At 43.3% G+C, this 27,414-nt stretch overlaps 3 protein-coding genes across 11 annotated transcripts in view; all 3 read left to right on the forward strand.

Moving 5' to 3' along the window:
* The window catches only part of ncoa6 (nuclear receptor coactivator 6), a 12,440-nt gene extending 8,245 nt beyond the window's left edge, over window positions 1-4,195 (forward strand). For 3 of the 8 annotated variants that reach the window (XM_041945602.1, XM_041945604.1, XM_041945603.1), the window contains exons 12-17: window positions 1-2,214; window positions 2,628-2,684; window positions 2,792-2,822; window positions 3,287-3,328; window positions 3,574-3,707; window positions 3,828-4,195. The exon at window positions 1-2,214 is cut by the window's left edge and continues 838 nt beyond it. In XM_041945602.1, coding sequence (XP_041801536.1) covers window positions 1-2,214; window positions 2,628-2,684; window positions 2,792-2,822; window positions 3,287-3,328; window positions 3,574-3,707; window positions 3,828-3,874 — 2,525 coding nt within the window. In that variant the 3' untranslated portion in view covers window positions 3,875-4,195. Of the gene's footprint in view, window positions 2,215-2,627; window positions 2,685-2,791; window positions 2,823-3,007; window positions 3,708-3,827 lie in introns of those variants that run through there. The other 5 variants (XR_006007158.1, XM_041945606.1, XR_006007156.1 and 2 more) reach the window with 5 other exon arrangements.
* A 393-nt stretch (window positions 4,196-4,588) lies between these two features.
* On the forward strand, window positions 4,589-23,916 carry top1 (DNA topoisomerase I). Its single transcript, XM_041945940.1, has 21 exons — window positions 4,589-4,705; window positions 5,013-5,037; window positions 6,623-6,719; window positions 7,422-7,554; window positions 7,921-7,976; window positions 8,110-8,214; window positions 8,302-8,392; window positions 8,486-8,571; window positions 8,718-8,833; window positions 8,928-9,049; window positions 9,138-9,260; window positions 9,338-9,525; window positions 10,645-10,789; window positions 10,933-11,076; window positions 11,457-11,642; window positions 12,155-12,223; window positions 12,379-12,493; window positions 13,865-13,992; window positions 14,158-14,252; window positions 14,495-14,644; window positions 22,742-23,916. The coding sequence occupies exons 1-21, from the start codon at window positions 4,673-4,675 to the stop codon at window positions 22,842-22,844; spliced, it is 2,310 nt and encodes a 769-aa protein (XP_041801874.1). The 5' UTR covers window positions 4,589-4,672; the 3' UTR covers window positions 22,845-23,916.
* A 1,415-nt stretch (window positions 23,917-25,331) lies between these two features.
* Window positions 25,332-27,414, forward strand: part of plcg1 (phospholipase C, gamma 1) — a 39,919-nt gene continuing 37,836 nt past the window's right edge. For both annotated transcript variants that reach the window (XR_006007153.1, XM_041945433.1), the window contains exons 1-2: window positions 25,332-25,547; window positions 26,890-27,177. Coding sequence is in view for 1 of the 2 variants with exons in the window: in XM_041945433.1 (XP_041801367.1) it covers window positions 26,961-27,177 (217 nt within the window). In the remaining variant the exon portion in view is untranslated. The remainder of the gene's footprint in view (window positions 25,548-26,889; window positions 27,178-27,414) is intronic.

Below are 27,414 nucleotides of genomic sequence, written 5' to 3' on the forward strand. Positions count from 1 at the left end.
AGTTGGTCAACCCTCAGGGGCAAACCATGATGCTAAGCCCTACCTCAGTACCCCCAAGTCCAGTATCTATGCCTTCACAAGTGAGTGGTGGCATGGAGGCGCCACAGACCCAGAGCCCCTTCCATGGGCTACAAGGTAACCCAGTTGAAGGAGTCAGGGATAGTCAGGTAATGATGACAGCAGAGCAGCGACAGATGCCTCAGCCTCAAACTCTGCCACAGCCTTTGAGGGAGTTATCAGCTCCCAGAATGGCAAGTCCTCGTTTCCCAGCACCTCAGCAGCCTAAACCTGACTTGGAATTGCAGGCTGGCTCTGTTGATAGGCAGCCAGCCCACGCAGCACCTGTGCAGGACTCTGAGGTCTCACCTACTCTCAGGACAGCTCCAACGTCCCTCAACCAGTTACTGGATAACACGGGTATCCCAAACATGGCTCTTCGGCCCATACAGAGTAATACTGTTAGGGATGTTATGGGTAAAGACAGCCCCAAGTCTGCTTTGGATGCAGAGAGACCACTCCACAGTAATTCCCAGAGTACAGATATGTCATCTTCTGCTGCTACAACTACCACTGTAAATGAATCAGAAGCTAAACCCAAACTTGCTGTCCCAATCCCTACCAGCAGTCCTAATTTGCAGCCTGCTTCAATACCCAGCTCGCACCTGAGCACAAATGTGAACTCCGTTACTACCCCCAGCCTTAACCAAAACCCCATCTCCAGTCTTGGCATCAGTCCCAGTCCCAAAGTAATCCCAACAGCTACCCTCTGCCCCACCCTCACTATTAACACTAATGCCACCACGAGTGTAAGCCCTAACCCAGTCACTTGCTGTCAGAGCAGTCTTGCCTCAACTGTTAGTACCAGTTCTAACTCCAGCTCTGCTCTAAACCCTGCCATTTCAGCTCTAAAACCAAGCCCTAGTCCTAAACCTGTGACAAGTGTTCACTCAGTCATACAGATCCCTGCCTCTTCTACCACCATTTCCCCCAACCAGATCACTGTGTTTGTCACCTCTAACCCTATCACCTCTGCCCCCACTCCCCAGGCACCCACATCTATGGTCTCCACCATGGTAGCTGTCCCCAACAAGAACATTAGGCCTCAGGACATCCGGCAGCAGACCCCCGTCCCCAGACCTCAGTTTATCACAACCACTCCTGTATTTATCAATCCAATTTTCCAGGTCCCAGGTGCTTCTGTGGCTCCGAATACCACAGTGGTCTCACAGTCAGTCACTATGATGGGGCCTATCCAAGTATCCACTACAAACATCCAACTTTCTCCTGCCCCAAGTTCCACCCAGTCCTCAGGGGCTAACATGACCAGCACTCAGCCTGCCAGAAGTGCTGCTGGACAGGTCCAGATTGCCACTAGTATGTCCTCATCAGCAGCCATTGCCACTCTACCAGCTCCTCAGCAAGTTAGCCCAGGGGCCCCCAAAACAGAAAGTACAGGTGAGGCAGGTTGTGTTCAGAAAACCAGTCCCCCGGTCCAGCAGCCATCTCCCCATCCTAGTCCTTCAGCGTCATCTCCCTTTCAGCCACCTCTGGCTTCTCCTCCTCCCTGCTCTAGTCCTGGGGCTGTTAACACCATCCGAAAGAGCCCCATGTCTCCACCTCCCACTACCCATGTGAAAAGTAAACCGGCACCGGCTTCTGCAGCTGTTACTGGTACATCTGACTCCCAGCAGAGTCTTGTAGAAAGGCCTGCACAGGGGCCCACTGGGACTGTGCCACCACAGGTTTTTCATCCTCCCACTAGTCCTGCCATTCAGATTGAAGCACTGGCTCCCCATACTACTACTGCTGCTGCTGGTGCCCCAAGCAACATTACTCTGCCTGCAGTCTCCTCTCCAATCCCAGTGCCTGGCCAAGTTGCTGTTTCTACTCAGATTGTTACCCAGGCTCCAGTGCCTGCACCAGTTTCAGTCTCAAGCACAGCCCAGGCTGTAACTTCCCATGCTCCTATTGTCACTGCAGTTGGTACTACCACATGTGTCTCTTCTGCTGCCTTGCTCTCTACGGTTGCTCCTGTACAAAGTCCTGTGTCGTCCATTGTTCCAATTGTTGCTGGACCTGGATCTGTTCAGGAGGTTCCCCCCACCACATCCTCACCAGTGGCTAACCCCAGCGGAGTTCCACCACCTCAGTCTGACCCCCCACCTACGGAGCCCCCTGTGGCACCAGCTGCAGCACCTGCTGAAACAACTCCAGGTAAACACAACAGTGTGAGCTAAAATAATTATTTGTGTGTCCATGTCTGAAGTGAACAGGATAATGAACATATTGTGGCCATTTTTCCTTGGTCAGGTCAAGCTGATGACTACACATACCTTTGTATATACTGTGTCACTGCTGTGGTAAGGTTTAATGCAACCTCAGGTGCAACCTTAAGTATTAGGCTTTCCTATGTTAGTACATTTGCAAACCACTTTATTGTTAATTTAGGTCATTTGCGATTTGCAAAAACTGCAAGTGGTCGTGGTGATAGCGGAGGAGAGACAGTTGCCCTCTGCTAACACCCTACCTAGTCATTCTCTTTGTTGTTTTAGTTGACTAGTCCTGACTAATAATTTATTGCGAATATCCAAATTTGTCAGTTGAACTGTTTGATCCTTTTTCCCCAGCACCTGTTCAACAGGAAGTCCCACAGTCGCAGGAACCTGCTGTCAGTGAGAAGACGGGTGAGTGTGATCATCTTTGTCTTAAGAAAAAATGCTTTCATATGATCTCATGAGTCACTTGGAACTATGTGGCAAAAACTTAACGCTTTTTTTTTTGTCCTGTTCAGGTGAAGAGGTCTCTACAGGTTCTGAGCAGGGGTAAGCTTCCCCATAACATTTGTGTTCTTTTGAGGTCTGTATTGTTGATTAGATGTGTAATGCTTAAGGCGCTGGGGTCTGTCAAGCTGTCCCCTACTATTGATCGCTGAAATGTCGGTCTAGTCTTGAGACCTGTGCTCTTGATGGAGAAATGCTTAGACATTTCTAACTCTACTGAAACTCAGGGAGTTCATTTGGTTGGCCAAGGGGGTACATGGTGAAAACAATGAGCCACGTGGCCTCAGCAATTGGTATGTATGATTAGCATGCAATAATATAAATACACTAATGCATGTCATAACTTTAAACCAAGAACAGCTTATCACGTAGCAAATTGTGCCACTCCACTGACATTTATGGCCACATCTCTTTTCCTGGGGATTGTCATAATATGGTGGGGAAGTGAAGCCATGTTTGTTCAGCACAGTTTATAGTTTACCGCTGTTTTTCCACTTCTATCACAGATGGGCAAAGAAAAGAAAGACGCCCATCAACTTAGTCCCAAGGTATGTATTTTAACATGTTTGTGCTGCAAAGACACAAGCAGTGATCATGTCGACGTAGTGGATGCTGTCGGGATGAAGACGGACAGTATCTGTGGTAGACGAGGAAAAACAGCAGAGTCCTGAGTGGTATTATATCTTTCTGTGAGTAGAGCAGAGTTAACTCAAGCCCTTGCATCATGACTAACACAACCCTGTGTTGTCCTTCCTTCCTTGTCGTTTGTTGTTTTTCTATCTGGTCCTCCCAGGGCTGCTGTGGAGAAGCCCAAGGGACCGAGTAGACGTAGCTCCCGGGCCGAGAAGGAGGTGGAAGAGGAGCCAGTGGCGGACAGTGGCATTAGGAAGAGATCAGTCAGGCCTGGAACCAGTGCTGCTGTAAAAGGTAACTTCAGCAGCTTCAGAAAAACAGATAATGTATCACTACACCTAAACTGTACACATGACATTACTACTTTTTCTTTAATACACTTACATATATATATATTTTTTTTTGTTATAACAGAAACTGGAGCCAGCCCCACCCAGGCCAAACGAAGGAAGTCTAAATAGCCTGTGAACTGTACTGTAAATGTTTTTGTTTCCCGCTGTGAATCAGTTGATATATCGGTTTCTCTGTCCCAGATCCTGAATTTTCGCTGGAGGAAGGAAACCATGTACAGATTGTTTTAAAAAGAATTATGCTATTGTTTTTGTCCACGCTATTATGTGAGATTGTAGTTAGAATGTGTGCATACAGTATGTATTTGTGTGAACGTGCTTTTTATATTAAATGCTGGATTAATCATATGAAGACTGATAATGGAGCTCGTTATGATTGTATAATTATGTTGTAAAACTGAATTAAATTTTCTACTGCTTTTGTTCTGTGAAGCTGTGTAAAATGATTCCTGTATTGTCACTAGGTATGAAGTCTCAGCTTGCTTATTTTTTGACACCGAGCTGCATTCATGTACTTTATTATTAATTGATGAGCACTAGTAGGCGGCGGAGTGTGGTGTAGTCAGGACGACGTTTAGGGGAAGAGAAATTAAAGCAACCGAAAGCACATGATGCTCTAGAGGATGGATATTTCTCACTCACCTGACTAAATCTGGAGCAGGAACACACATGCCGTATGGATGTAATAAAATCACGAGTCTGCCTTCACTGGCTTGACATTTTGATGCTGGTTCAGGTGCGGACCGCGCAGGGTGTTCTCTCGGCGTTGAGGTTGATGTGCGCATGCGCAGTCGGTAAACGTTGGGACTCCATTCCAGTCTGTCAGTGAGGGTTCCCTGAGCCTCGCATCCTGAACAGCTGGCTACTGTGATAACTTCACCTGCTTTACAAACAAAAACCAGCCTGACCATGAGCGGAGATCATGGACATGGAGACGCTCAGGTACCTCTCGGTCAATAATTCATGTCTGGTCAGTTTGTATCAATTCCTTCGCAATAACTGACATAATTGGCGAGTATTTATTGTCATGATAAGAAATAACGGATAAGAAACGTGAGCTAGCGTGATAAGTTCCGCTGTTCTCTGTCATTTTAATGAAAACTTCGAAATTTTGTGTTGAATTTGGATTTAATTGAAGCAAAACGTGTATCTGTAGCTTACATTTGTATGCCAGTTGAAACTTCAATAACCGAGCTACCGGCATTTTCAAAATTGAGATATTAAAAACATTTTTTTTCGCAATTTCCAGGTCAATTCTGGATCTAAAGGAAGCGGTAGGTCCTCTGATGAGGATTTTCATTCATATTGATGCTGATTTCTGAACGGAATCGTGGTCTGTGTACTGTTAGTTTTTTAAAGGACAGAAATGGCGTCCCAGAGACTAAGTCCCTTCTCCTCCACTCTCTTGCGGCTATTGTTCAAAAAGAGGGTCTGAAATGTGCACTTGCGACCCTCGTTTTCGCAATCTGCTCGGGTATTCCGAAAGGACCTGGCATCGTGTGCATTTTGCATGCTCTGGTTTGGTGATATGAGCGTGCAATCACACCGAATTTTGGAGCCGAAAGTGGCCGAATTGGGGCTGAGGACTTAGTCTCTGCGCCATTTTCTTTTTCTGTATGTAGCAGCCAGGGCGCCGATCAGAGAGCCAACTGTCTGCCGTGATATGGAGGCGAGAGCTGGGAGCTTATCGCCTCTCCCTGCCCGTATCTCACCAGCAGCTGCACTCTGCCTCCATCGCCACATTTACATTTATCTGCACGGCCAACAGGGAATGCTCACACATGAGTGTAAAACTCAAAGTCACAGAAAAGAAAGTTGCACTACATTATTAAAAGCATATGCTTTGAGCAGTCATTTTTGCACAAATTATAGCCTCCACACTACTCTTGGAAAGTTGAGAGCACTTTTTTTTCCCCTCCCCTCTTGCGGACTTAATTTGCTGCACGATGTGATGGAAAGCAACGCAGTGTGTGGGGTTTAGTCTAGAACTGGGATGTGTGTTACTGTTTCATACAGCAGATAATACCCGTTATTAAACTGCCATGACAACAGGGTGCCACGAGGTGATGATCAAGCCAAGCCAGGTCTACCTCAGGAGGGATTTCACCCAGCTGGAAACATTTTAATATTGAAGACTCATGTCAAATCATTATTGCAGCTTAATCATTTCACTGGCTGCGCTGAGAGAATGAAAACAATCTTTCCTCTGAAGTACAATCACATATTTTCTATTTATAAAACTACATCAAATGTTTAATGAAAGCCTGCTGGAAAAAAAGCTATTATTATACATTAGGGGCCATGACTGTTATGATGATATATACTTGGAATATTACAGTGTGGCAAATTAGAGCTGCAACGATTAGTCGATTAGTTGGTTGAAAGAAAATTAATTGCCAACTGTGCTTCTAATCAATTAATTGTTTCAAGCAATACAGTCAACTGTTTTTGTTGACATTTTGTGAATTGAACGTTTAAGCGGGAAAATAATCAGCAGATGAAAATCATCAGTAGTTGCAGTCCTTTGGCAAGTAGAAAAGGTTTCTATCAACTGTCAAGTTCCTTTTCTTCAGTGAGGGAAACTCCATCTCCATCAGCACCATACAGGTGTTTCCTGTTGCATGAAGATGGTGGCTGCACCTCAGGGGGTTTGTGGGAGGCGTGATGCAGGACACTGAGGGGCAAAAGTCTGGTAACATATAGAAGAAAAATTGAGAGTGCCTTTTGTTTCCTCTGTCAGCTTGCACTGATACACATCCTAGTTCCAATAAACGGAAGGGGCGTCTGAATATGTAAGTGCAGTTTCCCTGTTGTCCTTTAAATGCTGCTGAACAAGTTGATCTCTCCTTTGCATCGTAGACTCTCACAAACATAAAGACAAGCACAAAGACAAGGAACACAGACACAAAGACCACAAGAAAGACAAGGAGCGAGAGAAAGTCAAGCACAGCAACAGGTAGGATATCTGCAGCCTCCTCTCATGTGTTTGGTGAAACACCCGACAAAACTCAAGTTGATGTTTCTGCATCTGAACTGTCCAGCGCCAGTTTAACTGGATATCAATATTGGTGTATTAACATTGCCTACAGCCCCTGAAGTGATGTTCCTCCTGTACCTCCTAATGTGTATGTGTGTGTATTTATATATATATGTATATATATATACACATTGCTTTTATTTTTAGATTTTGTTGTGAACTGCTGGTTTTAGCTGTCATAACTGAATCTTTAATGAGGATATGACAAGTTCCATGCATTTTGCTCCTGCCAGTGTTAAACGTAGAAAAGCTTGAAAGAATCACCCGACTTCCTGCTGATTTATTTGAAACTAATAGAACCCTGTCGTGTTAAATCAGCAAACATGCATCAGAACGACTCCACAAAATCCACTTTTATGAATGACATGTGCAGAGCATTAGTAATTTGAACCCTGTGGAACAGTCGTCATGTTTTCTTTCCTTGCGGTTGGAATACTTGCGGGCTGCAGGACGTTCGTAATGGCAGCTGTCCATGTCACTGCCATTGTCTGTCAAACACGGTTACGTTTGTATTGCTGGTGGTAGGTGCCTTTGCGGATGGCATCTTTTGTGTCTGTGCATCTGGACCACGTCTGACCTCTCGCACTTGACCTCTGACCTCTGTGGCTTCTGTGTTCTCAGCGAACACAAGGACCACTCTGAGAAGAAACACAGAGACAAAGAGAAGCTGAAGCACAGTGACGGCAGCTCAGACAAGCACAGGGAAAAACACAAAGAGAAAGACAAGGACAAAGAGAAGAGGAGAGAGGAGAAGGTTTGTTACTCGGTGGTCAGTCTGCCTTTTGTGAAAGGCTGTACAGGTCTTGGTAGCTTACCGGTTACCCCGCATGCCACATAACTGCAGTGTTTCAACTGGGGACCTTCGTAGCATATCATACCCTCTGTTTTGTGTCCACTTCAGTGTGACTGTCCAATGAACTTTTTTTTTCGTTTTCTCATCATGACAGCATTCGTATTTTGTGACATTTACTTTGCTCACTTATGGTCAACCTTTCATGAACTCATATTATAAGTACAAATTTAGTTTATTTAAATATTGTTTAAAGCTGTGAAAGTGGTTGAGGTACATTTTGTCAAAAGATAAGAGAAGATAATTTATTTGTTTCCCCATTTTTCACAGATCAAATCATCCCATGCAGACAAGCTTAAAAAGGAGAAAGAAAATGGATATGTAAGGTAAACGGCATCACTTTGTTGTATTCAGTGTGAAATAAAAGTATTTATAAGGGATTTAGCTCAAGCTTAGTCATTGCTTGGTCATGATTAATGGGATATTGCTTTACTAATATGTCTTCAATGTGGCACTTAGAGATACAAGCCCTGCCGCCATTAAGAGCGAGCCCGAAGAAGACAACGGCTTCTACCCTTCTCCCCAGCACAACAAGACCTCCAAACGAGAGTACGATGATGAAGAGTGGGTATCATACAAATTTAATCAGCTCTGTCACTGTCAGTTCTGCACTCTGTGACGCAGTTAGATTGTCGCTATAATTGTTTACAGATTTGAATACAAGCCCAAAAAAATCAAGGCGGAACATGAGAAAAAGGCCAAGAAGAGGAAACACGAGTACGAAGAGGATGAGGAGGATGAGGTTTGCTGTGTTTTCACATTATTTTGATGAATGCATTCTCATATTCCCCAGGGTCCAGGTCCAGATTTATTCTGTTTTCTTCTTTCGTTTCAGGACATCAAGCCCAAAAAAAAGACTAAAGACAAAAAGGTGACAGAGGGGAAGAAATCCAAAAAAGAAGAAGAGGAGAAGTGGAAATGGTAAGATCATTTTGGGGACAAATAGTTCTTTTCCTCAGGAAATTACACACTCAAGGACAGTTAGCTGACATAAACAGCGACTGAGAAGTACATACCGTGTTTGTCTTTCCTCCCCCGGGTTGTACTTTGTTGTCTGTGGTGATTAGGTGGGAGGAGGAAAGATATACTGATGGCTCCAAATGGCGCTTCCTTGAGCATAAGGGTCCAGTGTTTGCACCTCCGTATGAACCTCTGCCTGACAAAGTCAAATTTTACTATGATGGTGAGTCTGTCTGTGTTAAAAAATAGTTGTAATGTTTTTTTTTAAATGTCGTTTGGTCTGCAATGAGTGCAATGGCATTTTCCTGCATTTGTAGGAAAGCCGATGAAACTTAGTGCTCCCGCTGAGGAGGTAGCCACATTTTTTGCCAAGATGTTGGATCATGAGTACACCACGAAGGACATCTTCAGAAAGAACTTCTATAAGGACTGGAGGAAGGTGAGGAGATAAGACGTATTCGAGTGATCGCTTGAGCCAGAGTCAACAGAGGGTGGACATGCCTCAGATGTCTTCTCTTTTGTTTTAGGAAATGACATCAGAGGAGAAGTCAAAGATCACCGACCTGAACAAGTGCAACTTCAGTGACATGAATGAGTACTTCAAGGCCCAATCAGAAGCGAGGAAACAGATGTCCAAGGAGGAGAAACAGGTACGCCAGTATCCATGCAGTCAATGCAGAATTATGAAATCTTTCGTTGTATTTTCATATTTTCATACGCTCTGTAGAAAATCAAAGAGGAGAATGAGAGAATCCTCCAGGAGTACGGTTTCTGCATCATGGACAACCACAAGGAGAGGATTGGAAACTTCCGCATCGAGCCGCCGGGCCTCTTCAGGGGACGAGGCGATCATCCAAAGATGGGCATGCTGAAACGACGCATCAGACCAGAAGACATCATCATAAACTGTAGCAAGTGGGTAATCTCCCCACCACTGCGAGCGCTTCCCTTTTAGTGGAAAGTTTGTCTGTGCAAAATTTGATGGGGTGGGCCTACGAGTGGGATTGGTCCAGTCCCGGTCCAGTATTCTACTTACACAAGTGTGATGTGGAAACCTGAAGCCTCCTGTGCACACACACTGAGAATTGACTTTTCAGGTCATATTCATAGATTCTGGATTTTTAAAAGAAGGAGAGATGAGGGAGAAAGTAATATTGAAAGTGAGGGAGTATTTGATATACACCTGAGAACATGTTTGGAGGAGATCTGCAACATTATGTCTAGTTCTGAGTTTTTCCCACAAGGTGGCCCTGTCAAGCCATTGTTGGTGAGGTTAAATTAAAGTACAATGCGGGATTAGTGGATGAATTGTGACCAAGTGCGCTTTGATAGCAGAATATACAGTATTAAGAACGTGCTTGTGGAAGCTATTCTCTGTCAAAAGGACACATACCTCACATTCATTGTCCCATTCTTAACCCCTCTCTCCCTGTTTAACCTCTTTTTTCATCTTTCCCTTTATCTCCCCTGCCATCTGCTAACTGCCATGTTGTGCTGGATATATATTTATAGACAGTGGGAGTAATTTTCGTTCTTTCTCTGTCGTTCCATGCCTCAGTGGGCAGTGTGTGTGTGTGTGTGAGAGAGAGAGAGAATTTACAGAAGGCTAATTTGTAACCGTCACAGAGACATTAGCACATGAATGTACATGCTGCAGTATGGCAGATGTATGGCTGACATGCACTTGCACGCATGCCGGCACTGTGTCAAAGGTAGACTTCCTGTCTGAGTATGCTCTGTGTGTGTGTGTGTGTGTGTGTGTGTGTGTGTGTGTGTGTGTGTGTGTTTCTCTGTGCATCATTGTCTCATAGCTGCAGTGTTAATAATATGAAGTTCATCTTAGACTGGCCTGTTAAAATATTTAGCTAATATTTGATTGAAGTAGATTAATTTCAGGTCTGTAATAAGGGCTGTTTATTGTACTTGAATGCACTTAAATCAACAGGCCCACAGAGTTAGACCAGACCTCACCCAGAGAAATGTTCCAAACGGTGGGAAATACCTAGTCATGGTAAAGCTTTTTTTTTTCTGTAGGGACTCCAAGCACCCTAAACCTCCTCCAGGGACAAAATGGAAGGAGGTTCGCCATGACAACAAGGTGACCTGGCTGGCATCTTGGACGGAGAACATCCAGGGCTCCATCAAGTACATCATGTTGAATCCTAGCTCCAGGATCAAGGTACCTGCGCTCGCACACCTGCAGCCTCAAGCCTGAACGTAATCTGAACCGGTTTCTACGTTTAAATATTTCACCAGCTGGCCCATGATGAATAAAATGGTCTGTTTCCCTATTGATCAAACCGTTTGTGTGTGTGTGTGCAGGGGGAGAAGGACTGGCAGAAATATGAGACTGCTCGACGGTTGAAGAAGTGCGTGGATCGCATCCGTACCCAGTATAGAGATGACTGGAAGTCAAAAGAGATGAGGATCAGGCAGAGAGCTGTGGCTCTGTATTTCATAGACAAGGTGAGGAGCAATACAGTAAAATAGTGCTGAAGAAATACAATTAAGTGGGAAAAAACATCATTACAAATGGCAGCATATCTTGGATTTTATCTAGTGATGCATATAAAAAAAACAACGGATGGAGAATGAAATCCACCAACAGAGTAAGGTTCCCCTCGATGTTACTTTGCATCTCTGCAGCAAAATGCTGAAATTTACTGTTTTAATTTTACTGCAGACCCCCTTATATCGTTTCCATTAACCACAAGGCCTCCCTACATCCCAGCTGGAGAAATACTCAGATATTGTAGGTAAACCAAGTTAAGAGAGAAAATCCTGACAAACAATGTTACACTCTCGAGTCCCGGTAATGATCACCATGCATGTTGTTCCCCCTGTAGCTTGCACTGAGGGCAGGTAACGAAAAGGAGGAAGGTGAGACGGCGGACACAGTGGGCTGCTGCTCGCTGCGGGTGGAGCACATCAAACTGTACCCCAAGATGGACGACCAGGAGTACGTGGTGGAGTTTGACTTCTTGGGAAAGGACTCCATCCGCTACTACAACAAGATCCCTGTGGAGAAGAGGGTAACAGAGGGAAGGGACAGTGAGAGATACATTAAAGCACAAAATTGATTTTATGGGGTTTTATGAGGGCGGCGTTGGGTGTGTATTTGACAGATATGTGAGTTCAGTGTTCATGAGATAAGGAGTTGCTATGCTGAGGAGGATGTTTGCACAGACAGGTGATCGGGCACTAAAAGTCTTCCGTCAGCTCTGCCTGTTTCCTGCTGTTACAGGAGAGTACAGACACACAAACACACACACGTGCGCACAGACATGTTCAGTTTTTAGTCACGATGTCTTCAACGTGCCTGGACACCACGTATTTGGCTCCACTTCCATCCCCACTCACACAAAGAAGAACGTACAAAAGACCGATTAACCTGTTATAAACCGCTTGCACTTGTCATCATGTATAGAAACAGGATAGCACCCCCACCTGGTGGAAATGTGATTGTGCATCCCTGAACACTTGGACTGAAGTGTTTGATGTAAATGATCTCATGCTAAATAAACATTTGCTGATTTCTCATCAGGTCTTTAAAAACCTTCAGCTGTTCCTGGAGAATAAGCAGCCTGAAGATGACCTCTTTGACAGACTGAATGTAAGAAACACACACAAATATCTACAGTAATAATATATATATGATGTAATATATATGCCAAGGCTTTGGTCTAAGTGAACTGTTTACATTGCTAGTTGGAATACTTGTGTCACTCTTTCCTCTTCCCCTCTTTTCATTTTCTGTGTCTCCTGCAGACTTCTATTCTGAATAAGCACTTACAGGAGCTGATGGATGGCCTGACAGCCAAGGTCTTTCGTACCTACAACGCCTCCATCACCCTGCAGCAGCAGCTCAAGGAACTGTCCTGCTGTGAGTAACTGCAGCTTCAGCCGGTCACATGCAGCTCACTTGAATGGCACCCAAATACTTTCTAAGCACAGTTACAACTTGTAATCACTCTTTACAGTTTTTCCACAATTTTCCTGCAGTTCAACCAAAACTCAGCTAGATAGTTTGACATTCTGCAGCACCAAGTGAGAGACATTTTGTTAAGACCCTCCTCCCAACAGCAACTGTCCAATCATAGCCTCGTAACTGTAACAAGACACCGGTAGGCCTGTCAAGATTTACATTGCCCTACATGTTGATGCAGTCCGCACGAGGCTCTAACCCAAGAGCAAACATGAGGAATGGATTAAACTTCATCCATGTCAATCTGTGAGCCGAGATGCATTTCTGTCATAATTCAGAGGAATGATAACAGCTTAATCCTGGTCTTTGTTTTGGCGACTGCAGCCAAACTAGAGTTAGATGCCATTTCATTTGCCAAACACTTACACTAATTTTCATATCCTCAAATCTTTTTCAATATTGTCTTCTAGCATACTATCATGTACGCAGCTGTCAGGTACATATTTAAGACCTTTTTACAGTGTTCTCGGTTTAAAATGTGTCACATGGAAGCACCAGCCAGGAGACGCACTTCTCCCCCCGAGTTTAAGCATTAGCATTAACGTACAGCAGCTAGCTACACTTTGAGTCATTGTTTTAGTGGACAAAACCACCGTCGTCAGCTAGCAATGAGAAGCCTGCTTATGTTTACTTCTGTGAGGAATTGAAGACCTAGTGTTTCAAAAAGTAATGCAAATTTCAATGTTAATCTAATCCAAATATGTGCTGCCTAGCAACAGTAACTAAGGAGGGCAGGGCTTATTGAAGGGTAAATTATTTTCGCACTTTTTGATGGAATAAAAATGATGTTGGGATATGACACAATATAATGCTCAAACAAATTTCCATTCAGTAAGTTGATGCATGTAAGGAATTCGACCAGTCTAAAATATATAGGATACTGGCTTTATCGACATTCGATGTCTTCAGTTATACTGTATCTGTTGATATGTAAAACTGTGTTGTGTTTGTCTGCGATTAAGATGCCGTGATCTCTCTGGAGTTTATATCTGTCTACTCTGACAAGGGCCGATAATAAAGCAAAACCTTCATGTAAATAAAGCTGCCTGCTCTAGGTCCTCTCCCTCAGGAGAATAGTACAAAGGCTTTGCAATAAAATATTCAACATGAAACATAAGCTTGTGTGCTATAAAACATGCCAGACGAGGATAAATAGCAAAGCAGAATTGGCCATGTAAATAAAATGGCTCCAGCATCTACACAAATGAAGTATATAGCAGATATAAACTACTTCTCCCACTTTGTTTTTTGTCATTGTTGGCTCTTCAGCTGATGACAGCATCCCAGCTAAAATCCTGTCATACAACCGAGCCAACCGGGCAGTGGCCATCCTATGTAACCACCAGAGAGCTCCGCCCAAAACGTTTGAGAAATCCATGCAGAACCTGCAGACCAAGGTAAACCTCTGCGTTCCACCTTTCTTCACATTTGTTGACCCTCCACAAGCAACGATGCCTTGGCGGCCTTGGAGAAATTTTTGTCACTGTGAAAGATAAAGATATTCCCTCTCGAGGTGATGCAGATTGTCCTCTTTACTCAGCGTGTGCTTGTTGTGTTCGCAGATCGACGAGAAACAGAATCAGCTGTCAGCAGCCAGGAAGCAGCTGAAGGCTGCCAAGGCTGATCACAAGGCTTCCCATGATGACAAGAGCAAAAAGTAAGAAAGCCTGAGTGCTGCAAAGCGGTGGGAGGGACTGTCACAGTTTTAGCTGTTACTGACTTCCTTAAACCTCTTCATCCTTAACATCAAGTTGATCATTTTTAGGGCATCTGTTTTTCAGTCCATCTGTATAATTCTTCCTCTCTGTTCCTATACATCTCTCTATGTCTCGCTCTCAATTGCTCTCTTTCTGTAACTGTCTTTATTCCTCCCTCTGTCTGCCTTTGTGTGTCTCTCAGGGCTGTGGAGGTGAAGCGTAAAGCCGTCCAGAGGATAGAGGAGCAGCTGATGAAACTCCAGGTGCAGGCCACAGACAGAGAAGAGAACAAGCAGATTGCTCTGGGCACCTCCAAGCTCAACTACCTGGATCCACGCATCTCTGTTGCATGGTATTTATGTGACACGGCAGAAGATGTTTACCTCTGTTTATCAGCTACTGGTGTATTTGCTTACACATGTGACTAGAGAAAAAAAACGGACGTTAAATGAGTAAACCGCCTACTGTTTCATAGGCCGGCTTTCTCTGGGCGGGCGGGTGTGCGGCGTGCATATCCACCTTGGTGACAGAAAGGCAGGAAATGCTCTTGCATTGTAGGAAAAGGAGCAGCACAAGCAAAAAAGCTAACGGCTGCAGAAGGAAAATAAGAGGAAGAAAAGCGTGTGAGCGTGAGGAACAATGGGGTTTGTTTCTGAAAGCCAGGGAGCGTCCCCTAACAGCACTCCTTCCTCCATGTGGGAAGTCAATGAGGAGCTGTCTGTGGCTGAATGGAGGGCCAGGCCTCCCTAACCCATGCCCCACAGCTATTTATGGAGAGCCTGCTCCTCAAGCACAATGGATACAGGAATGCTTCATGTTTTGCCTGATTGTAAGGCATAAGGGATGGGGTCCCCTCTTGTAGGGTGGTGCATGGGAACCTGGTCTACACTGTAGTTGTATGTGTCTGAGTATATGTAACAGAGATGAAAACACTAAGTCGTTCAAACTGGACAGAGATTCACTAAAATAATCTGTTGTCTTTGCTGGCACAGTTGATCAGATTAGTTCCGGAAATAATTCTAAATAACAGCTACAACCTTTGCCTGAGTTAAGCATGGAAATTTCCTGGTTTTCTGTTTCGTTAGCTACGAGCTAGCTACTTATGTTTGCCTCGTGTATGGGTGTTTGAGTGTTTCTCATTACCACGATGTACAACCCAGTTTCCAAAAAGGCTTATGTCTCATAATGCGGCAAACATTTTCAATGGGTGACAAGTCGGGACTGCAGGCAGGCCAGTTTAGCAGCCAGACTCTTCTAATACAGAGACATGATGCTGAAATACGTGCAGAACATGGTTTGTTATTGTGTTGCTGAAATAAGCGAGAACTTCCCTTAAGAAGAAGTTGTCTACTAGGCAGCACATGTTGTTCCAAAACCTGTATATATGGTTCAGTGTTAATGGTGCCTTCACAAACGTGCAGGTTACGTGCCACGTGCACTAATGCACCCCCAAACCATCACGGGTGATTTCTTTTGAACTGTGCGCTGACAAAAAGCCCAATAGTCCCTCTCCTCTTTAGCCCAGAGGACGCAGCTTCGATGATTTTCAAGAAGAATTTCAAATGTTGACTCGTCAGACCACAGGAGAGTTTTGCTCTTCACCTCAGTCCATCTAAAATGAGCTCGGGACCAGAGAAGGTGGAGGATCTGGTTTATATACAGTTTCCTCTTTGCATGGTAGAGTTTCAGCTTGCATTTGTGGCTGCAGTGATGAACTGTGTTCACAGACGAGGGTTTTTGGGAGTGATTCTGAGCCCATGCAGTGATGTCCACTACAGAATCCTGTCTGTTTTCAATGCAGTGCCGTCTGAGGCCTGAAGATCACGGTTACCCAATATTGGTTTACAGCCTTAAACCTTTCATACAAATATTTCCTCAGGTTTTTCTGAATCTTTAAATGATATTATGTACTGTAGACAGTGGAATCCCCAAATTCTTTGCAATTTAATGTTGAGAAACATTATTCTTAAATTGTTACATTATTTGCCAGCACAGTCTGTCACAGAGTGGTGAACCCCTCCTCATCTTCACTTCAGAAAGACTCAGCCTCTCTGTGATGCTCTTTTTAGACCCAATCATGTGACTCACCTGTTGTCAGTTAACCTGATCAACTGTGAGATGTTCCACCAGCTTTTTTCTTGTAGCATTTCTTGTATGTAACTTTTCCATTCTTTTGTTGCCACCGTCCCAACTTTGCCAGCAACACGTTTTTTTTTAAACGTGTTGCTGGCATCAAATTCTAAATGAGCCTATCATTTTCAAAAACAATGAAATTTCTCATTTTCAACATTTGACATGTCTTTGTGCTATTTTCAATTAAATATGGGGTTTAAGTGCTTTGCAAATCATCACATTCTGTTTTCTATTTACGTTTTACACAGTGTCCCAACTTTTTTGGAAACAGGGTTGTAGTGTCTACTAATTCTATTAGCTATGTGCAGTGCACTGTAACCATAATGTACTTTTTTGTGAGTTGTTGTAAAAAATGTTTTCAAAATTAACAGGAAGTCAGTTTCACAAGAAAATGAGAAGAAAAAAACAATCAATATTGTTGTTTTTTTATGCAGAAAATATCCATTTGGTTTACATATGTACACTTATTCATCTTTAAAGTATTCACTGGCAGTCCAACCAAAGCTGTTTCATCATCACCTTTTTCCTTTTTTCCTCCATTCTTTCTTCTCATTATATTGTGGAACGGTGGTCTCTATTAACACTGCATTCAACAGTCAAGTAGAGCTTATGAGAAGTTTATTTGTAAATGTATTTGATCTTTGTTCCAGTGAGACCTCTTTACAGACTCAAAAAACAGAATTTGGTGTCGTTGGGTAACACTAGTATAGCTACAGTATGATTAGGGCTGCAAATGCCAGTTATTTTCATTGTCCATTAATTTGTTGTTTAATTTCTCGATGAACCAGTCAGTTATTTGGGCTATAAAATGTCAGAAAATTGTGGAAAATGTTGATCAGTGTTTCCCACAGCCAGTAGCAGCATTACTTGTTTAACTACATTTCTCAGTAACTTAGTGGCAGCATCACTGTTTCCTGAATCAAATAGCTTTTCGGCAACACAGCTCTTTTGTTTAAGTGGTGCGGTAGCATCCACACAAGCTAAACTATTTCTGAAGCTCAAACGCAGCGGAGCTTTCTGCTGCAGTCTGAAATAAAGCGCTGCCACCGCTGCCGCGTGTACATGCAGCCATCAGAAGCACGTCCATATGACAGTGAGATCATGTACCACTCTGTGGGTTGATGCCTACAACGTGTCTGCTGCAGGGAAACAGACACGCAAGCTTGGGTTTACTTGAGGATGGAGAGGAACTGATCCAGAGGGAGTCAGGTTTTTATTCTTTTCCTACCATGGTTTGAGTGGAGCACATGTTTTTTGTTTGTTTGTTTTTGTTGCAGTGAGACGAGAGCTAGGCTTATTGTTTCATTAGCAACTGAATTTAACATTTTTTGCCTGCCTATCTGTCTGACTGACAGTTTTATTGATCACTGAGACAGCACTGACTTGGAATGAAGTCGGTTCAGTGTAAAATAATAGCTTCGATGTAGTGAGCGACTTGTGCAATGCTGCTGCAGCTGAGCTTGCTGCATATCTCTGGGGGTAGTTTCGGTGTAGCAAAGCTTAATTTCATTTAGAGTAACTGGTAGCTTAGCTCAGACTAGACTTTACAAGTAGCTTGACCAACACTGCCCAAAGCCCAATAGGACATCATCAGATGTCTTGTTTTGTCCCAAAGATTTTCACTTAACTGTCATAGAAGAATAAAGAAACCAGAAAATATTCACATTTAAGAAGCTGGAATCAATTTCAACTTTTTTTTTTTTTGTTTAAAAAAATTCTCAAACCAATTCATCAATTAGCAAAATAGGTGACGATTATTTTAACAGTTGGCAGCTAATTGATGATTTGTTGTAGCTCCAGCTATGATGTTCCTGCACTTCCATTCGTAGATGTCACCTGTCATCATCGTTCCCCCCTCATACGCTTTGGTTTGCAGGACACTGATGTATGATTAGGGTTTGCAATGTGGTTCCGAATCCTTCTGGGGGGAGGAAATGGAACCCAAGGGCAGCAGTGCAGGAGGCAGAGGCAGCTCTCAGGCATGCAGAAATAGTAGGAAATGTTCAATTTGGCCGGGGAGGCTTGGGGCTTGGCCCAGGCAAACCAGTGTGGAATAAAGCAGGTCTAAAGGAGAAAAGAAAGCTTGTAGTGGAACAGGTGCGTAGGCAGGAGGAGTTGTTAAGAGGGGCAAAAGCAGTTGGTCAAGCCAAACAGGGACAATGGTTGAATTGGGAAGGTGTTGAGAAGAGGAAACTTAGTTGGAGGGACCTGTGGAATATGGAGGAAGGCCGTATTAAATTTCTGATAGGGGCGACATACGATGTGTTGCCAACCCCGCAGAACCTAAGTCTCTGGGTACAGGGCGATCAATCGTGCCCACTCTGCTCAGGTACAGCAAGTTTAAAGCACATTTTGTCAGGTTGTAGAATTAGCTTATCACAAGGCCGGTATACATGGCGGCATAATCAGGCGCTGAGAAGCTTAGCCGCAGGCATTGAGGAGAGAAGGAAGCAGGTGAATTCTGGAAGTTCTAGAAAGGAGAGGTTAGATGTGCAGTTTGTTCGAGAGGGGGAGAAAAATAGAGCTGCTAAGTCAGGGAGAAAGCAGGTAGGTGGCTGCCTGGTAGGGGCTGATGATTGGCAAATGCAGGTCGACTTGGGAGGAAAGCTAGTTGTGCCCCAGGAAATAGTTTATAGTAATCTGAGGCCAGACATTGTCTTATGGTCCATGAGTAAAAAGACTGTGTATTTTATTGAGTTAACAGTCCCTTGGGAAAATCCAGTGGAGGCAGCTTATGAAAGGAAGAAGACTAAGTATGCAGATTTAAAGACAGAATCTGAGCAGAGGGGACAGGGTCTGTCCGGTTGAAGTGGGGTGTAGAGGTTTTGTTGCAGGGTCAGCTGTTTCACTGTTGAGGGAGCTGGGAGTGCATGGGCAAAATTTAAGAAAGACAGTGAGGGAGATGTCAGATGAGGCTGCTAGGTCTAGTCAGTGGATATGGATCAGGAGAAATAATAGTAGTTGGGGGGTGAAATAGGGACAGTGGGGGGGGGGGGGGCAGAGGACATGCATGCCTAACCACAAGACACCTCTCCTCTGCTCTGCTTTCCCCGCCCCATCTTCTCGCTCTGCCAATAGGAAGAGAACCAGGAAGTTTAGATAAGGTGGGGGTGTGGCCAGCTAGAGTCTCTCTTTGGGACCATGCGGCCTGTTCAGGTGAGTTTGCGTGGTAAGACACAGAGTTGGCTTGTTTTTTGATCTTTTTGGTTGTTTTCCTGTTTTGTTTGCTTCTTGAAGGAAATGTTAGGGTTTGTTTTCCTGCTCTGTTTGCTTTTGGAAGGAAATGGTAGGGTTTGCTGCTTCTTGAAGGAAATGTTAGAAGAGGCTGTTAAATCTAGTCTGTGGTTTAGGCCTCCACCTTCAGCACCTTCTAAATTTTCCACCCCCTACCCGAACAAGGGTCTGTATCCAATCCCTACTTTCATCTTTTGACTCTACCTCTTTATTTTCTATCCCCTACCCGAACCAGGGTTTGTATTCCCACCCCGCTTTTTCTTGGTGCAGTTGGTGAGAGGCAGGGGTAGATGATGGTAGTGTGGCAATCGGCAGTTACATGTGGCATCTAGGCCTGTGGTAGCATTGTAGCAGCTAACAATAGCTAAAGCGGTGAGAGTATGATAGTATCTTAGCAGTTAGTATTGGTGGCTAGCAATTAACATTAACAGTATAGGTGAATCTAGCTTTATTGTCTTCTTCTGTTCCTCTTAGCAGGTAGCGGTTAGCACGTAACATTAGCTAAATGGTAGCATCGGAACTGTATTGTCTTCTTCTGTTCTTCCTAGCGGTTAGCATTAGCATTAGCAATAGTTAAATGGTAGCATCGGTACTGGCCACTACCTGGAGTATCTCTGGGTCAGTTGAACGTGGCGGTGCTGTTTGGATTGTGTAGGAGCAGTGTGAACTGGCACTAGGGGGGGTGACTCTGGGACGCCGGAGTTCACTGCCTAACCTCCTGGAGGTGTAGTGGGACTAAGTAGGCGAAACACTGTTGAAGGGAGGTTTCCACCTGATGACCCCCAGAGACGTGTAAGGAATCACTGCTCTTTGGCAGGTATAGAGGCAGATTAGAGCTCCAAGGTTCTTCACTGAGAATGAATCCTCTTTTTGAGCACAAGTATCTTGTGTTTAAATTAACTGTCCTGTCCAGTCAGCTTTGAGAAAGGCTAAAGACAAGCGGTTCTCCACCAAAGTAAGGCAGTGGTTCAGAATGCCCACCTTTCAGTAAAATGCAATGGTTGAGCCAAGCTCTCAACTGAAAACATTTTGACTCATAATAGCAGGAAAAGAACAGATGTTACTAATAATATAACAGTGTCTCCATTCTATTCAGACATCCCAGTCAGCCATGACAGTGTGACCTTTTTACAGCAGACACTTTGGTGTGTCATAACAAGAAAAACACACGCGTCATCAGTAACAATAATAACAAATGTGTTCCATCTAGGTAGGTTTGTTTCCGGGTCCTGGTATTGTGCACGTTGGCTCAGTGGCATGACTCACTGACACGCACTAACGGCACCGAGCCATCAATTAATGGAATTTCACCTGTGCTTTTCCTGACATGACAAGTCAAAGTGTCGGCTGTGAAAAAGGTCTATACCAGGACCATGTCATGTGAGGGAATCAAAGGTTTAACATTACCACATGTTCAGTATGCTGTGCACATGGACTGTCTTTAAAGACGCTGGATTTTACAAGACAGCAACACGTTTCAAAAGAGTTGGGACGGTGGCAACATGAGACTGAGAAAATTGTGAAATGCTAAAAGAAAACAGCTGGTGGAACTTCTCACAGTTAATTAGGTAAACTGGCAACAGGTGAGCCACATGATTGGGCATAAATAGAGCATCTCGGAGAGTTGTATAGAAGTATCTCTGGTTCCGAGCTCATTTAAGATGGACTGAGGCGAAGAGCAAAACTGTCCTGTCACCCACTGAAAGTGTTTGGCACATTATGAGACATAAAGTACATCAAAGGAGACCTGAGCAGCTGAAATCGTACATCAAGCAAGAATGAGAAAACATTCCACTTTGAAAATGACTGCAGAGAAAAGAAGAGGTGATAGAGCGGAGTAGGGAACATGACCCCGTCCCAACTTTTTTGAAACATATTGCTGACATCAAATTCTAAATGAGGATATATTACACATATTGCATATCAATATAAACAATAGAAAGAAACTATGTGAAAAGACATTTGAATAACTGAAAAACTAGCAGTAAAAAAGGTTTCCAGCAGGGAACGTCAGGGGAACATTATTAAAATTACCTCCAAAAGACTTTACTTCACAAGGTTATGAGAGTGTTTTCATAATGTTACGTCGAACAAAAACATTTGCACAACATTCTTAGAACGTCTACCAAATAGACACCTGCAGGGAACGTTCTGGGAATGTTATTGGAACGTTTGTGTTAGCTGGGACATATATAATCAGCTGAAATGTAGCTGCAGTAGCTGCAGACTGAGTTTGCTGAAACAATATTGATTCAGTGTCAGTTATGGTTGGAAACCCAACTTCAGACAATGAGATACCAGGATCCAATAACATCTTTTCTATGTCAGCTGACAGTCTTACATTTAAAAGAAAAAGGTTGGCACTTTGGAAATTATGCTTCTATGCTTTCTTGCCAAGAGTTAGATACAATCAATACCACTCTCATGTCTGTAGAGTAAAGAAGCTATAGCCAGCAGCCAGTTTGCTTAGCATAGCCTAAATACTCAAAAGAGGGGGAAAGGCTAGCCTGGTTATGTGATGATGTGCATTGACACTAGTTAATTCCATTTTCTGTTTTATTTTGTAGCAACTCTGCTTTATTGCAGTCCCATAAGTTTTACTTCCTGTCATTGTTCAGTTTCCCCACCAGTTTTATCATCACCTGTTCTTGATTACCCAATCAGTCCTCCCAGTGCTTATAGTCCCACCTATCCACCACCTGTTCGCCTGGTTGTCTTTGTTCTCCCTGCAGTCTGGTGTTCCAGCCTTTAATATTCCCATTGTCGTTTAGCTGTGTTTTATCTCTGCCTGCTGTTTGAATTTCGATTATTGCCCGGCTGACTTTCTGTTTTTTTTTCTATTACTTCAACTAAATTAAACTTTTGAATTTTTTTTATTTCTGTGTGATCCTTGCACCTGAGTCTCACTGAGTTGTGGTTACAGGCACGCTCACAGAGAAACAACATTAACGCAATGCACATTGCACACGGCTGAATAGTTGAAGATTTTCTGTTGACTACTGACTCTCTGTTGAACCTTCTTCATGGAAGAAGTAGAGGAGCGGGGTCATTTTTTAACGGGTCTGTCTTCCCTCCCCTCCAGGTGCAAGAAGTGGGGCGTTCCCATTGAGAAGATCTACAACAAAACCCAGAGAGAGAAGTTTGCCTGGGCGATCGACATGGCTGAGAAGGACTATGAGTTTTAAACACACTTTTTACCCGAGCCTTTGATTGTGAAGATGGTCTGTAGTCGATGTCAAATGATTCGAGCGTGAGGTCACGGCAGGGCTGCGAAGGAGGAAACGAAGACTTTGTTGAAGCTGCGACCACAGATAATTGTGCTGTATATATGGATCTGTTGTGAATAAAGGAAAAAGCACCCTCTGAACCATTTCAACAAGTTGCCAAAGGGCATCTCTCTTTTAAAAAATTAAAAAAAAATCACAGTAGTGTGTATGTAGCTGCAGCCATCTGCCCATGATCCAACAACTATTAACACATTAGTATTATCTTTTGTCAGATACGACTGTACTTAAATTTGTAAGCCATCAGACTTATTGAGAAATTCTATATTCTCATAGAATAATGAATTAATAAATGTTTGTATGAAAGACTGTGAGGACCATCGTGAGAGATAATAGGATGAATTTCAGTTTGTGGAATTTTAGTGTGAACGACCGGTACAATGAAATGAGACTGATGACAGTGTGAAGATAGAAACCCTAGCACTATGCTCATGTAATTATTAGCACACCGAATGTCATCTTTTCTCCCAATCACTTTGATTTTGCTGTTCATTTCAGGGATGTACATATTTTTGTCATTTTTCAGTAACTACGATTCAGTGTTTTCTAAAAAGTGTGCGTTGTCCGCAAAAAGCTCTTCATTGCTCAGATGCAACTCGTGTGTGTTTCCACAGTTTTGCAACAAACAAGACGTTAACATTCCTCTTGGTCACTTGAAACAGCTGAAGTACTGCGGAACGTTTTGTGTGTCAGACATGAAAGAGGCTGTTCCTTCAGATGGAGCCGGTTTCTAAGAGGGATGTGGATTTTGCCAAAAAAGATCACAGAAGTCTATCATTGTCGTGTGCTGTTTTTTGTATTGCTGTGATAAAGCAGAAAGTGTCCTCCTTGCATTCATTTCCAAATGTGAAAGGATATTCTGACTTTTGTCATTAATATTTCTTGCTGTTAGATCATTTATCACACAACTCCTGATTGGTTGAATGCTTATTGTTTTGAGCTTTGTAGTTTTCAGAATAAAACATCAACCTTGTCTTTTTTTTGTCCTCTCTTTGTATGTGAGTGAAAAAGGGGTTGAAACAGCAAGCTGTTTTCCTGAGAGACATAATCATGTCAGAGGTGTAATCAACAGTGATTGGTCAATTCAGGGGTCATAGTCCAATTCTCAGGGATAAGTCTCAAAAACAATTAATTTCCAAATATTATTTTATATCTTAACTTACATTTCATCTCAATTTGGATGAAGGATCAAAGATTATGTGATTTGTTTTCCCAGAGAAGAGAAAAATGTAATAATTATGAGAACAAAACCAACAGCCTGGGCTTTGATTGGTAATTCGGACACTGAAAAATACAGTATTTGTGAAAAGGGGGAATAGCAACAAAGTTACTTGTTACTTGACAAGTTGTGATACAGGGTATGTAGAGGAGACAGTGTATCATGAAGTACAGTATGAACGGAGGGTCTGCTTCTTTAAGAGGCCGATAACAGGCGCTCCGACCGGGGACATGAGCTGCGTCAAGCTACCGGGAGATACGCAAGACTACCGGAAGTTGGACAATTTTATACAAATAAATGCATAAATATCAACAGAAATTAACCAAAAAATCTGTGTTGGGTTTCAGCAATATTCCATTTAGGCTTCTACTCATCAATGACTTGTATACCAACAAGCCACAAAAATCCCATTACTTCATGTAAGGAGCTGAAAACGTAAAAATTTGGATGGGTTTCCATTTGTACAAAAGTAGAAGAGACTTTCAATCAGTAGCGTTTCATTAGGTCGATGAATATCAGGTGCAAGATGCACCCCTGGATGACATCACTCTTTCCTGATGAGGTTGCCTTAGGTCAGTTAAAGCAATACCAACTGGTATTACAGTTGAAGTAATACCAAAATGATGCAACTGAGAATAATAACTTTTATTTCAATGCAAAAAAAAAAAAGTGTACAATAGATACTTATTCATCCAGTTGTCATCTTTTTTAATCAAGAAATGATACGCTTTGTGAAATGGGTTGAAATTCCCTCAGAGCATTCCAAGGGATATGAACCACACACACACACACATGCAAAAAGAGTTTTGAGGCCACAAAGATAAACTGAAGTAAGCTGTGTTTCAAATTTCGCCTTCTATTTATTTATTTTTGCACAATGTTCAAAAAAAGTAAAATTTGTGTAACTAATCAAATCAATAATGCTAATAAAACAGATGCAAACTGGGGCTCAAATTAAACTACATTACAACAGTACCAGGTCTCACTGAGGCTCCTCCATAACACAGTGCAACAAGTTCCTTGACACGACTTTTATTATGAAGCCCCACAGCGGAAGTCTGGTTTTTGACTCTGGCCCGGTTGATACTGCTGGTGGTCGGCTGTGGGGTGGGGGGGGAAGGGCCTGCGCTGGCTGGATCTGAGAGCAGACAAACTTGCGTAGTCTTACCACGGTTCTCACTGTCTGCCTGCCTCTCTATGGACGACCGGAGGGGAGAAGGGGAAACGGGGATTGTTGTCGTCTGGACCGCAGCGCCTTCCCGGGGCCTAGCGATGATTTAATCACGGAAAACCGGGGTGCTGCGGGTTAAAAGGAGGAGAAAGACGAGAGGGGAGAGGAGCAGCCTCAGCCGTTGGAGATGTGCGGTCGGGCCGAGATTGCGGCGGTAGGTACAGCACAGCAGTCTCTGCGACGTGTTGTTTTCCACTTGATTTTTATCCGCACAGCAAGGCGAAGCAAGAAGCGGGAGAAAAGGGCAGAAAAGCTGCCGCTACCTGGGCTTTTTTTCAGGGTCGAAACCGGCCACCGTTTCTCCTTCTGGCCCAGCGACATGCTAGCTCGCACCGGCCCCGTTTCCACGCTGTGAAAATAGCCAGACGTTTCTTGTTATCCTGCTCCGCTGCCATTCGCCACAAGTTGTATTCCCAATAATGCGATGCCTCTTATATCCAGAGGAAACTCCGCTTTCCTCCGGGACGGACTGCAGCAGGTCACAGGCCCGTTTTTGGTGTAAATTAGATGAAACCTCCCCGCTGCTCCGTTAAAGGTGAAACCGTGCTGGAGAGAAAGTTCTCCGGCGTGTTTAGCTTAATCAACACGTTTTCTCCTCGCTGTCATTTATTCACATCCCTGGTAATGATAACCCATAATGTTGGGATTTAACAGCGTTTCAGTGCTGCTCAATACTGAGAGTGACCATAGCCATATAGAAAAATCAATAACATCATTTATGTTCAGAAATGCTATGTTTTCTATACCAACTTATGTCTATTTTACATGGTTAATGACCATTTTCAAAAATGGATGTAGCAAAACAGCTATAAGATATATTTGATTTGATATATTCCCATATTATGTTCTTTCTCTTAAATGTCCCACACTGTACAAAACATGATATCAGTCAGTATTAATGCAAAACTATAAATATGCAAACCTTTAATGTTCATATAACATGGTCTATGGGATTTACATATTTATAACAAATGTTTTATGTACATGCATAATTAATTTTTCGTGTGTGTGTGATTAATGACAGTATTTGATCCCTGGTAACATTCAGGAATTTGTTTGAAATGTCTCTACTGCTCAGTGTTTTTTGTTGGTCGTGTATCTGTGAGATAGCCTGAACGCTACCAAAAGATTTTTGTCGTGCAATTTTAGAAATGAGCATGTTTCGGGCTTTTAGAAAATGCTACTCAAGTTCATGTTTCACATGTACGTCAAAATATTGGTCGCAGTAATTTTCCAAATGAACAGTATTTATGTAAAATGCGTATTCAGTCAGGAAGATGAAGTCATGGAAATGTGTTTTGATGCTGAAAAATCCTTTTTCGCATGTCTGCAGGTATATAAATGTTCCGCACATGAACGGCAACGTTTCATTTCAACATGTGTCTCCCGACAGCATCAGCTCTTCACTGCTGTATAATGTGTGTACAACGCCGACACACGAGAAGTCCCAGAGGAATTGTTGTTTCATGGGTTTCCCCCCTCTTCTCCTGCTGTAGGTATCCCTGTCTAGGCCTGGACTGAGCAGATTGTTCTGAGAGGAAACGGACAACAAACAGGGGAAGTGAACATGGCTGGGACCTCGGGCTTCTTTTCCAACGGACCTGTTCCGTGGATGGACAACGACACGGAGATGAACAACCTGTACCGAGACCTGGAGCTGGGCACAGTACTGACACTGTTTTATTCTAAGAAGTCCCAGCGGCCAGAGAGACGGACATTTCAAGTCAAGCTGGAGACCAGGACTATTATCTGGACTCGGGGCACGGATAAAATAGAGGGAGAGAGTGAGTAGCCACAAACACAAACAGAGCGCTTGTTGTTAATGTGTAAATGTGCCAGAACTTGTTGGTTTACATACATTCAGAAATATGACAACTTCAAAGTGTTGTGAGGTGCTTGAGTAGCTCACAAAAGACTTGGTAAGTGCACATGATGATGACATTAAGTTACTGTGAACAGCTGTCAGGAGGGATTGGCAAGGTCACTTCCAAAATCCTAAAAAATGTAAGTTGTGGGGCTGC

The sequence above is a fragment of the Chelmon rostratus genome, chromosome 10, assembly GCF_017976325.1.
Source record: "Chelmon rostratus isolate fCheRos1 chromosome 10, fCheRos1.pri, whole genome shotgun sequence".
Taxonomy (NCBI): Eukaryota; Metazoa; Chordata; class Actinopteri; order Chaetodontiformes; family Chaetodontidae; genus Chelmon; species Chelmon rostratus.

What these genes read in the sequence shown, in the direction of transcription:
- top1 (XM_041945940.1), top strand. Translation starts at nt 4,673, where the DNA reads ATGAGCGGAGATCATGGACATGGAGACGCTCAG. An exon ending in AGTCAAATTTTACTATGATG is followed by an intron (nt 8,834 to 8,927) that starts GTGAGTCTGTCT and finishes CTGCATTTGTAG; the next exon opens with GAAAGCCGATGAAACTTAGT. An exon ending in ACCTCTTTGACAGACTGAAT is followed by an intron (nt 12,224 to 12,378) that starts GTAAGAAACACA and finishes TGTCTCCTGCAG; the next exon opens with ACTTCTATTCTGAATAAGCA.